This window comes from Atta colombica, unplaced genomic scaffold (genome assembly GCF_001594045.1).
Source record: "Atta colombica isolate Treedump-2 unplaced genomic scaffold, Acol1.0 scaffold126, whole genome shotgun sequence".
In the NCBI taxonomy this organism is placed as follows: Eukaryota; Metazoa; Arthropoda; class Insecta; order Hymenoptera; family Formicidae; genus Atta; species Atta colombica.
Window position 1 is genome coordinate 5097458 of NW_017259213.1, and position 12641 is coordinate 5110098.

At 38.3% G+C, this 12641-nt stretch overlaps 1 protein-coding gene across 5 annotated transcripts in view; it reads right to left on the reverse strand.

Moving 5' to 3' along the window:
- Window positions 1-10812, reverse strand: part of LOC108684140 (zinc finger protein 91-like) — a 14985-nt gene extending 4173 nt beyond the window's left edge. The window contains exons 1-9 of one of the 5 annotated variants that reach the window (XM_018188257.1): window positions 10347-10812; window positions 5030-5713; window positions 4401-4634; window positions 4064-4261; window positions 3551-3976; window positions 2980-3456; window positions 2048-2335; window positions 1005-1457; window positions 572-708 (exon numbers count right to left, since the gene is read on the reverse strand). In XM_018188257.1, the coding sequence (XP_018043746.1) occupies window positions 572-708; window positions 1005-1457; window positions 2048-2335; window positions 2980-3456; window positions 3551-3976; window positions 4064-4261; window positions 4401-4634; window positions 5030-5596 (2780 nt within the window). In that variant the 5' untranslated portion in view covers window positions 5597-5713; window positions 10347-10812. Of the gene's footprint in view, window positions 1-571; window positions 709-1004; window positions 1458-2047; window positions 2336-2979; window positions 3457-3550; window positions 3977-4063; window positions 4262-4400; window positions 4635-5029; window positions 5903-10346 lie in introns of those variants that run through there. The other 4 variants (XM_018188260.1, XM_018188258.1, XM_018188261.1 and 1 more) reach the window with 4 other exon arrangements.
- Between the last annotated feature and the right edge of the window lie 1829 nt (window positions 10813-12641).

Sequence of the window (12641 nt, forward strand, 5' to 3'; positions counted from 1 at the left end):
TATATTAATTAATATTAATGTGATTAATATTAACACTTTGACTGCTGCATTTTTTTAATCAATCTCTTGACGTTACATTATTATTTTTGTGTATCTAATTCTTATAAAATAATTTGACCTAGAATTAAACATTTAAAAATATTTGTGGATATTTGCCCCATGTATATAAAAGATACGTGATACAACGATAATAAATATTCCTGCGCTGCGCATGTATAAATATTAAAAGACACATTTATGGATTCGTACAGGTAATGCTTTCAAATTACAATTTTATAAGTAAATTTTTTACATCAAAATAAATTTTCCAATAATTTTTTTTTGAATCTTTAGCAAAATTAATAAATCTCTTTAGAATTCACAATATATATCATATAAAATTAATTGCAAAATATTTTCTATATAAATGATAGTAAATGTATGTGTATTTAAATTGATACAAATGGGACCTATATAAATTATTACATATACATAGCAATCAAGTAGAAAAAATAATTAATAATGGGATTAAATTATAAATTGGAAAAACGGAGCATTCATGTTAACAAAGCGAGTTACCAGCGACACATACGCCTTTGTACTAACGTAGTATGGACAAAGATAGCATTTAAATATAGCATCTAAGTTCGGCCGATGGTGTTTCTTGTGAATGGACAGAGTGGCAGCATCCGATGCCGAAAACGGACATTCCTCACAACTAAATGGATTCTGCGAAAGACAAACTTATATTAAAATTAGTTACTTGGATATATAGTTTAAAAACAAGAGATAGATTTCACATTGTTTTACGTAACCTTCTTATAATCATATATCTGTACTTTTACCATACTTTTACCATACTTTTACCATACAAATTATAAACGCTATAATGTTTCATAACTACTCAGATATTTCTATTGTTCGTACAATTTTTCTCATATTTAATCTCTCTTATTTACATAAAAAACGCAACAACTTAGACTACTACAATTAGAAATAGTTATATTTAACGGTATAAAACTTACTCTTTCTTCGACAGATTCCTGATTGGCAGATTCGTAATGAGATTTAACATGCAGCAATATATTATCTTTATTGCTATCTCGATAATTACAACGTTTGCATCTCCATTGATTCTGAGTGCGTTTATTCTCATCTACTGCTGTAGATATAGAGACCGCACCACCACCACTAGAGGTCTGTACATGCATCGTGATAGGATTGTTTTTCAACAAAGATTGCCCGCGATTTCTAACCGCTGCTTTGAGTGGTGGTGGAGGTCGCCTATCTATAGTATGATTGTTTTGATTTGTCTCGTTTGTTGATAAAATTGTGATGGGAGATTGTGGTGCTGAACTAGTCACCGGAACATATTCTTTATTGTCCACAATCAATAACTTTGATGACAATTCTTCAGAGTTTGCTTCTTCTATGCTGCGCTGCTCCATACGATCCTCATCCCACGATTGCTGTTCTACCTGGAGCAGAGATATTGTGATATGTAAACGAAATTTCATAGTAGAACATATGTTAAACGAGATGTCGGATGTCATGAAATACACTTGTCAAATAATATCATCAAAATTTTTTTATCGCGTTCATAATAAATAGGCGAACGTTTCAGTTAATTTTCACAAAAATCTCAAAAACATCGATCGAACTTTCATAAAGAAAGATAGAATCAATATCTTCCATCTATTAATTACTAAGAATATGCTTACAACAAGTGTTAAGTCATAATCAGACTAAAGATCGAGATTAAGATTGAATTAGAATTTAACAAATCAAAACAAAGTTCAATAAATTTGAGATTGATCTTCTTTCTTCTGATTGATCAAATTCGAATTCAATTTCGATCTCAATCTCTAGTCTGATCACGGCTTTACAATGCAATAGTGATCAAGCGTTCGAGTTGCCGTCGCAAGCCGTAACCGAATTGTGGTGCCGAGATTTTTTTCATCGTACATCCTTTTCGCAAGGCAATTATTGATGTTGATCATTAAAATATTGCATCGATGTGATAAAAACAATGAATTATTCTATGTAAAACTGAGATTCATTATTTCACCTGTGCGAGATATTTGTTATATTTGGAATAATTCCGTCGACCTGTCTCATCCGTCATGAGCACTCTGGCTCTCGTATGCACTGCGTCTTTAGCCGCTTTAAGCTTAATATGTTTTGTGATGTCCCATCGCCAGTTAGAACGATACGCGCACATTGAACACTCGAATGGCTTCCGGTTTAAATGACCGACTATATGTACGTGAAAGCGACTTGCGGTGGAAGCCCAAAATGGACAATGGGGACATTTGAATACCCGCCGCTTGCTCGGATGTGTCGGACCACCTTCAAACTGACAAAAATTCTTTTTTATCGTAACAGTAGAACTGCCAGCAAAGAATTAGAAATGAACTAGTAACCAACCAGAAAGAGAGATGCTCGACATCCACTATGCAATATGTAAAGCACATTCTTAATAATAAATGAAAAGAAAACAACGAGGCTCACTCTAGTTTCTAACGCTCACCATTTTGCGCGATACTTAAAGTTCTTTTTATGCATACTCCTACAAAATAGGGATTTTGCAATACTGTTTGTCTAGATACGGTGAACGTATCATGCATTATCTTCTTCTTAACAACTTAATTAAGAAAAGGATAACGTGATTTTAGCATTCACCATATCTGGATCCACATTATTGCAAAAATTCCCTATTATCTTGTTTGTACTAACACTAAACCAATACCACCAACAGCAATACTTGTAAATCTTAAACTATTTTATAGAAACGCAAAATAAACCACATAGCCAAAATAGAAGAATATCCACATAGCAATGAGAATTTACTTTATATAGCATTCTCATAATGCCTTCTACGACAAACTTTTCAAATTTCAGTTGCTTTATACAGACTTTTGATGATGTTCGCATCTAGAGTCGCGTTTATGCAGTAGTTTTCTTATTGTATATTTAAATTATTGTTATCAAGCACCGTACCGGAGGTCCAGAAAAATTTGATCCTCTGAGATTGACGTCCCATTCCATTTGCGATGGAAAAGAGAATTCGTCACGATACGAGATCATGCGGATGTCCGAGCGATTCGTTACTTTCTCTAAACTACTATCGATGGACGGCGTCGTATCGTCACGCGAATGGCAGCATTGCATATGCGTTTGGAGATCGGTTGTACTCTTGCACCGTCTTCTACACTTAGGGCAACGTGTCGTGCCCACGGACACGCTGAGGGCAGTGTGGTGCGTCTGTTTGTGGCAAGTTAGCTCTTCCATGCTACTAGCTTTAAACGTACACCAGCATTTCAAGTCGTTCTCATTACTTACAGCTACCTCCGACACACTGTTATTAATCGATGTCGCTGTCGTTGTTAGTTTTTCCTTTAATTTATCGAAGAAGGAGGCATTCTTTCTCTCAAATACACCAGTCACAGTACTGAGATTCCTCTTCGAATTCGCGGCCTGAAAGCAGATGACAGCGAGCATCGATAAAACGTGTTTCGCGTATTAAAAATATTTTTCAGGGCAAGAAAATTAATTAATAATTTCAACCAACCCCCTTGTTTCCATACATCTTGGCGAGTTCCGTCTCTTTCGCAATTTGCGCCAATTCAGGTCTCACTCTAACGCGTGGAACTTTCAGCAGGGTTGTAGATGGTCCGCTGTTGTTGAAAGTATTATTGGACTTGATGCTTGCTAGGCTCAGTGGAATTAACATCGGCAGTGGCTTTCTTGGCTTTGATGAGATAACCGGCGCGTGACATTCTGCTAAATGGCGCTGCATCTCGGAATCCCAAGCTGTTATAAATTGGCAGCCCTTCTCTTCACATTTTAACGCAATGCACTCTGCATTAGCCAGGGCGCTTTTCTTATCGTCTATTGAAATTAATGAGTGATCTGATACAAACGAGTCAGAAGAAGCAGCAGACGTGGTTGTACTTCCACTTTTATTCAACGCTTCTCGAAAGTCACTGGCTCCAACCTAGCAGACATTAAATACGTTATATGATGTAATTAATCAACGTGTTTTAACGTACGAAAATTACAGTTATATACTTGCTTGTAATACCTGATTATAACGTCTTGGACTATTTCGTGGCTTACGTTCGAAATCGTTATTATTTTTGTTGATCTGACCCACAGGTGGATCATGATGATACGATTCATGCACCGTTAAGCTCTGACGGATATCAGCAGTAAAATTACATGCACGACATTTGAAAGCACCTCCACCTCCATGATTCCGCATGTGTCTATCTAGATTCCACTGAAAAATAGCGTTAAAGACACACATATAATCTATATAATCTCAAAAGTGTAATCGCAAGCTTCTTTACAAAACCCTGGAAAGTTTTCTGACATGCTTAACGTATCGCTGGGAAAACCAAGTAGTATGAGGAACAAACCTTATACGCTGAACTAAAATCACAAGCATCGCACTTGATCATCGGCATAGAATGATATTTAACATGCTTAGCATAACGCGCTTTGATATGCGTCACGTAATCGCATTTTGCGCATCGAAAGAATTTTCTTTTCAAATGATGCACTCTTTGGTGATTTTCAAGATCTTTCACGTTCAATGCAACATACGAGCACGCAGGGCAACGATTTTCAACTGGACTGTGCTCATTTTTGCCCTAAAATTACAATAAAACATATTCCTGCGACCTATGAGTATGTATCTTGAATATCATTGTTTTATTTAGCACACCGTCGCTCACTATACGAAATTACGGTAATTGCGCAAAATATAGCACCCTGCATCCTTAATGACCCGTAGTTATCGGACGACCTTCCGTTTTTAAAACGGAATTTTCTTTCGATTTCGATTTAATTTTCCGTTTTAAAAACGGCCATGTTGAAGAGAGAGAAAGAGAGAGAGAGAGAGAGAGAGAGAGAGAGAAACAAAGAGAAAAAAAAGAAGAAAAAAAAGGTAAAAAGAAATCAAGAATATAAAATAAATAAAAAAAAACAAAGAGCATAAAACACTTAGCAAAAACATCAAGGCATGTGTGTAAAAGTCGTTGCTCACCTTATATTTATGATCCTTTCGCAGGTGCTCGAAGTAGGCCTTGATACTGGACAGCATTTTCGGTGGTTTGCAGGTCTTGCACTCGTAAGACGCTCGCTCGTTCGTGTCGATGTTGATCGTCTCCTCGGAATTCACCGCGACGGCGATGTCGACGTCGACATCAATGTCAATGTTGCCGTCCAGCGATGTTGTCGCCTCCTCATCAACGGTCACCGTCAGCTCGCTGTCATTGTCATCCTCGTCCATCTCGCTCGTCTTCCTTATAGCAGTGTCAGCAGTCACAGCGCCGGACGCGAACGTATCTTCGCCCTTCTTCGCATCGTTTCTCTTCCCATCGTGTTCCACCTCGTGACTCGCTACGGCCCCTTTAAGGTTACCTTCCGGTCTCGGCGTCGCAGACGTCGCGGCGTCGACGATGGCGACGGGTTCCGTTGTTCTCGCTCGCCTCTGGTGCTGCTGCCGCGGTCGCAGTACACGCAACCGGGGCAGCTTTCCTGACATTTTGGACGAGAGCCGCGCGCTTCCGCGCAAACTTCTTCGCTCGCCCTTGCCTGCCGCAGGAAACATGGCGCTCTCGCTCTTTCCTCTTTTCTCCGCGCAGGAATAATTATATTCACCACGTTCTCTACAGTTCTTTACCACCCAGCGTTAGGCCCCATCATCATTGTCGGACTTTGGTCTTGCCTGGCAATAATAATTAATAATTACACTTGTGGCACAATTGCTGCGACTGCCGCTACTACTTGCTGCTGCTACTATTAGTCGCTGCAGACAGCAGTACAGCACACAGCAGGCGCATTCACGCGTCGCACGGCACGGTATGGCACGGCATGACAGGGGCGACGACGCTTTTCGTTGCGAACGCCTCGAACGTTCTCGTCCGACCGCTCTCGACTCTTGCGAGTCAAGAGTGATTAAAAACCTTTATCGGCGCGATATCGCGTTCGGCCAGTGGCGCGCCGACTTATTTTCCGTTGTATTATTATTGAGTCGTTATAACAACGATGCAACTTTTATTTGTCATCGTCGTTGTTCTCTTTAGCCGTCCTGAGCGCGTCGTGGCCCGAATAAATTCTGGTTCACGTTACGGAAATATCAACCGGACGTATGAGCGATGCATGCCACTGCGTGTCTGTTTTTTCTCACAATGGAAGCGACACGCAGCAACAACTCAGCAACCGCAGCAGTGGTGGTGGTGGTGGTAGTGGTATTTGTCCGCCATATTTTCTTTTTCTTTTTTCCCGTCGATCGTAGAATTTTGGATAGATCCGGAGAGAAAATAAAATCCGCGTGATAAGTATTATTCTCCGGAGGAGAACGTTTCCTCTCGTGTTCGATCTTTCCTCTTTTTTTTTTCCTTCCTCCTTCCCTTTACCTCCTGCTTTATCGCCACCACTCTAATCGCGACGTCGCAAGGTTGGATCTATCGGAAAATACTACAAACGCGCCAAAGCAGGAGCGTATTGCGATCGTTAATACTCCGCGAAGACATGTCGCCCGGATCGTCGTCAGCCCTTGTATTCTGTAACTCGTTATGCAATCATTACGTGTGTTCGTAACGACAGTTGCGCAATTTTTTTTTACTATATAAAATATCTGCGCAACTGCCATTAGGAGCACATAACGATTGCATAATGAATTACAGTCAATGCAGGGGCAGGTTGTGCGCAGCCATCGCGAAAGTTCCGGAGCCACGTGAAATCACGCGTCGTATATATATATGTATATATATATATATATGTACACACACACGCACACACACATACACACGCGCGCGCGCGCGCGCGCGCGTTGACATTGATAACATGACTTCGTCTTTCTCCGTCTTTTTTCCCTTAAGCCGGTTCTACATTAGTTGCAAGCCGATCGCAAGTTTGTTTGCGATAGCCAATATCAAGTGTTGATTTCAAAATGCAAACTCGGCTTGCAATTAACATAGAATTGGCTTTATGTTCCAGAATCCCTTGTCGAGCGCGATTTCTACGATTTTCCAAATAGGGAGATCACGAGAAAACGCAGCTGCTCTAAAGAATCAAAAATCGGCCAACTCTACACGAAGATAAGTTTTTTTTAGAATTTACCCTGAAAATATGACAGTGGGACAACATTGTATTTCGAAGAGTTTTATTATATTATTTTATTTTATAAATCTTTCTCATTCGTTAATAAAACTACAATAAAGTATAAAATAAGTTTGATCAATTTTACTGAATCAATTTAACTGAAGTGTATGGTAAAAATCTTTAAAATATTGTATTATATCACAATTATTATATTTTCAGGGTAAATTTTAAAAGAAAATTCTCTCCGTGTAGGAGCACAATCATGTAACGTTTTCCCTGACGCGGAAATATGATGAAAAGTGAAATTTTTTATGTGTATATACGTACATGTATACATATACATATACATATAGTAGTTTTCACTTTTCACGTTTCCGCCCTAAAGAAAAATTTTAATCGATCACCTGTTTTCTATAATTGAAAAAGTATATTATATATTTTAATTTTGGAACTTAAAGCAAGATAGGTGCATATTTGGCTAAGTAGAGAAGCAATTGCAGTTCTGCAACTGTTATAAAATTCTTCAATATGATTGGTTTATACATTTGGATCCGTAAGGAATCAAAAATAACCAATTGTATTGAACTCAGCTGTTGGATACTTGCGGCGAAAGCAAGAGAAAGTTTAATGCAGGAATAAAAAAAAAGCGATGTATACATACAATTTTTTAAAAATTCACGTTTCCGCGTTAGAAAAAAAAGTACACGATTGATTTCTTTCTTTGTTCTTGCACCTTCCTGCGTCCTAGCAGGAAGGTGCAAGAATAAAGAGGGGAAAAAAGAGGGAGGGAGAACCAACCGCGCAGACCTAACGTCGATACGGCGTCTCGTCGGCTCCTCTTCCGCTCCAAATGTCGCCGCACGAACGTCAACGTAAAAATGGCCGCATTTCCAATAGCGACGATCGACGTTCGATGGCCGTGTTCCGATCGACTCGATCGACGTGTCTACGTAGACGCGCGAGCCTGTAGACGTTCTTTTTAAGACTTCCACCGCTCCATCAACACTTAAAAGAAAGTACACCGTAGAGCGTTTGTGAGGAAGAAAAGGAATCGCGGAAAAGCGCAAGCAATACAGCTGGAGTCGAGTCGATGATAGCTGCGACGGCTACGATTGACGATTGTAATATGTATCGCGACAATCGATCGGGAAGACCGAATCACTATTAGCTTTATACAATCACAGTAGATCGAGTTTAGTCAAATGGCTCCCACGGTCGCGAGGAATGGTATCAGCGTGCCGCGCGGCACCATTAACCCCGGCGCTGCTGGCCAACAACTCTTGCCCGCGATAATCTAGTTGCGTATAGTTGGAGGAAACGCCTTTATCCGCAATCCGTTTGAGTGAATTCAAATGGATACCCGAGAGGCTTTTTAACTTCTCCTTCAAGGATTGGAACTTTCTAACAAAGTTGTAACTTACGCACTGAGAAAAAACTAAATTAATTTAGTTAAATAAATAATTTTTTTCTCAGAAAGATCGTACATGCTTTCTAAAGGTTTTTGGGATTGTTGAATTTGATTCTGGTTTCAGAATTCTAAAATTTAAATTTCAAAAAATAATCTGAATATCCTGAAATTATCGGTTTTAGGAGGTTTTTGACATATCTCTAAGTTTGAATATGCAAGTCTGAAAATATCAAATTTCAAAAGGATTAGCAATCTCTAGGAGAGTATAGTGTTACACAGTATAGAGTTCACATAATTATTTGAAAGTCAATTGAAAATCATTAAATTAATATAATCTCTAATCAATTTTTGCCACATGCATATATGCTATAGTAGAATTTTCATTTACATATTTAACATAAAATATTACATAAACATATGACAATAAAATATTAACATATAATAATACAATATTATTAAAATTCACTTTGCATCATTATCTACTTATTTATGCTATTTAAGATTAGATAGTATTTTATTCTTATAAATATTTTAGAAAATTTCAATGGCATCAGTCAATGACTATCATTTATTCAGGCAGTTATTCAAATGCTTTCCAAGAATTCCAAGTGTCTCTAATTATTACTGTTTATCTTTTTTAAATTATTAAAATAATGCTTGTTCCATTGTTCCTATATATAAAACAGATTTTAACTTTAATCTTGATGTAACTTATTTATCTTCTTCTAGTTCTAAGAATAAAATTAAAAAATAAGAATAAAATATAAGTTAAATCCAAATTAAAGTTAATTTATTACAGAAATAATCATTAAATATGAATATTAGAAAAAAATAAAAAATAAATTGAATTGAGATTAAATTAATCTTGTATTGATGAAATTGGGCTTAATGGGTTTTAACTTATTCTTTATCATTTTTTAATTCTTAAAATTAGAAAAGATAAGAAAGAAATTAAACGAGATAAAACTAATCTATATTGAAATGGAGCATCAAACGTATATGGCTCGGTTTCGCAAATGTAAGATTAACTTCATTCGGTTTAACTTACTATTTATCTTTTTGTATTTCTAAGCATCAGAAAAAATAGATAACAAATTAAAATTCAGGATTAAAATTAATCTTAGAATTGTAGAATTGGGCCTTTGTCTTGTTTTCTGCCATTAAGCTGCCTGTTCTACAGTTATGTCTTATGCCTGTTCTATAATATAAATGTTCGTAAGTCGTAATAAGAAATTAGCCAATTACAGTTGAATATGAAAAGAATAATCGACTACAATTAATTGATTTCTTACGGTTTATCGCTTACGACTCTATTATAGAACAAGCCTTATTATGTCTGTTCTACAATAGGATCGTAAGTCGTAAGAAATTGGCCAATCACAGTTGAATGTGACAAAAATAATCTATTATGATTGGTTAATTTCTTATAGCTTACAAATTGCGACTCTAATTGTGTAACAGGCCTTAGCCGAACTCCGACAGATGCGCGCGCGCGTGCAAACATGCACGATCGACTTTCAAAGGAATCATCATCAGCGATTAGCACGATCAATTCGCTCAGCTAATGATTCCGTCGATCACTTTCGTTCCATGAATCTATTCTTTATCATTCTTTTCCAGGCGCAATCGAAAAAAAGCTCAAGAGAAAAGAAACTGAAAACGAAGGAGTCAATCGGAGGCGGCCATATTGAGAAGCCAAGATTCCTCAAAGTCGAAGATTTTTCGCATCATTTTCCGCATCTTTTTTATTCCCAAGTGTTTATTTCCGATAATTTACGGAAGACAGTTCGCGAATATATTAATAGCACGTAAAGTACCGTCCCGAGACGATTAATAGGAAACAAACCTTCGTGCCACCTGCTCCAAGGCAGTATAACGTCTCTCGTAGTGGGTCTCGATATTATTGTACACGCGACCACTTTATCGGCAACGACGATAATTAGTGTCGCGTCATCAGCGATGGTGCAGACGGTCGAGTAATCGAGCAGCCAACCAAAAGAACCCCCTCGAAGATCCACTAATCGTCCATTCATCAGTTAGTCTGATGGTTGTGTCAACTCTGTCTCAAAAGTATCGACGATACGAAAAAAGATCGTCATAGCCGGTAGCAGCTCTCTTTTTTAGTTTCCTTTTTCCCCACCTTTCAATTATTTCTATCCTTCTCCATCTCTATCTATCTCTCTTTCCTCTCCCTCACTCCGCTCCAACTTGTTTAATTCTTGTCGAGTTCTTTTCCGTTCTCTCCGGTTTGCCGGCTTCGATCACAAATATCGCTCTTTCGTCACCGGAGTCAGCACTGGCCGTCGGAGCGGATGGCGGATCGTGGAAAGACTACGAGAAGGCGAACAGGCGCAGCCCCTTCCCTCCCCCACCTTCGCCGCGCCCTTGTGGTCGGCGTCGGCCGATCAGCAGAAGCAACGGTGATGGCGATGTCGCAGCCTGGGCGCCCTCTGCAATTCTCTGCAATTCCGATTCCGTCCCGAAGCCGGAAGAAGCGCATCATATTCCTCTCGACGGTTCCTTCTTCTCGGCGTTTCGTTCATTCGCTTCAGGATGCCATTTTATTCGTGCGTTTTCGTCATGCATGATAAATGCGTGCAGAACAGAGAGATCCTCGGATCTCTCTATAGCCAATCAACAGCCTTGAAAAAATTTTATTTCATGCGTCATACGATAAAAACGCACGAATAAAATAGCGGCCTCAAGCTGTTTTCCTTTTAAAAGACAGTCGATACCAGGGTTGTCAGATTGAGCTACTTTCTGCTATTTGGATTATTCAAGAAGCAAAGTTGCGATGAAAAATGACTTCTGTGTCAATTACGAATTCGATTACCGTTGTTCAATTGTTCTTTTTTTATTAAACAAGCAAATTGTGAAAAGTATCCCAATTTTACAATCGTAATCAATACAAACATTGTTCCATCCTTCTTGACATTCAATGAATAACAAAAATAGAGTACATTTGTATTGTCTGTGTCTCTTAAAAGCAAACCTTAATTGATTCACCAAAAGTCCAGCGATTTTAGGCAGTGCCCGAGGGAGAAACAATTCTCGTCATTCGGATGTTCGATGACATTTAATTACACAGAAGAATTACAGAGAATTCCTACAATAGATCTCAACTATTTGAGAAAAGTATGAACGTTGAAAGTATCGAGTCCTAGGTATCCATCTTTTCTCTAGTAGAATGAAAACGTGAAAATAAACTTTTTATTATATAAATATTTGTATGTTTATATACATACATAAAAAATGTTTACTTTCCACGTTTCCGCGTTAAGAAAAAAATTACATGATTGATCCTGAAAGTATAGATTATAAAACTATTTAGTTTCTCTAAAATAGAATATAATAGAAACCTAGGAAACAATTAAATATTTTCAATAGAATCTATTTTGAACAATTCCGTATCCTATTCCCCGTTTATTTCTCAGAACGGTCCATTTTAATCCTTTCTATTCTTGTCGCGGAGACGTTTTTATTGTACATCGTATTTTCATCCCGAGAATCCTCTCTTCCGTTCCGCAGCGGTAACACCTTAAAATCTATCATTCCTATTTAGTCACGTCTCTTATCGTTTGCTATTATTATCGCTAATTGTCTCTTCCTTCCTAGCGAACTCGTTGCACTAAGCATTCGGACGGGAACGTCTCCCTCGCCGTTGCCTCTCAGGGTCGCCTACTTTCCGGTCCTGACGGAACCACGTCGGTTCGTCTCGGCGATTCTCGGTCTGCAGATCTCGACAGCTGAGAGCAAATCCTCGGAGCCGCAGAATATATCGACATACCGACCATGTGTCTCGCCGATATATCGTTTCCGGGGCGGAGCAAAGCGCGCCTCGTATACAGGGTGTTCCAGGCGTCCGGACGATGCTTTCTATCAATGGAAGTGTCGACAATAGTTTTTGCTCATTTATTATTATGTTTTTTCAGCACTAACATTCTACGCGATTCAGAGGCTGCAATAGGAATTGGGGATGTGGCAGCTGATCGCATACACACCTACTACCCACACACAAATGATACACACTCTTTCTATTCCCATCCCGGAAACTTAAGTACATATTATTCAATTATTGTGGAATTATTCAATTATTTTTTATATTTCAGAAGTAATTACAAAGGAAATAGTAATAATATAA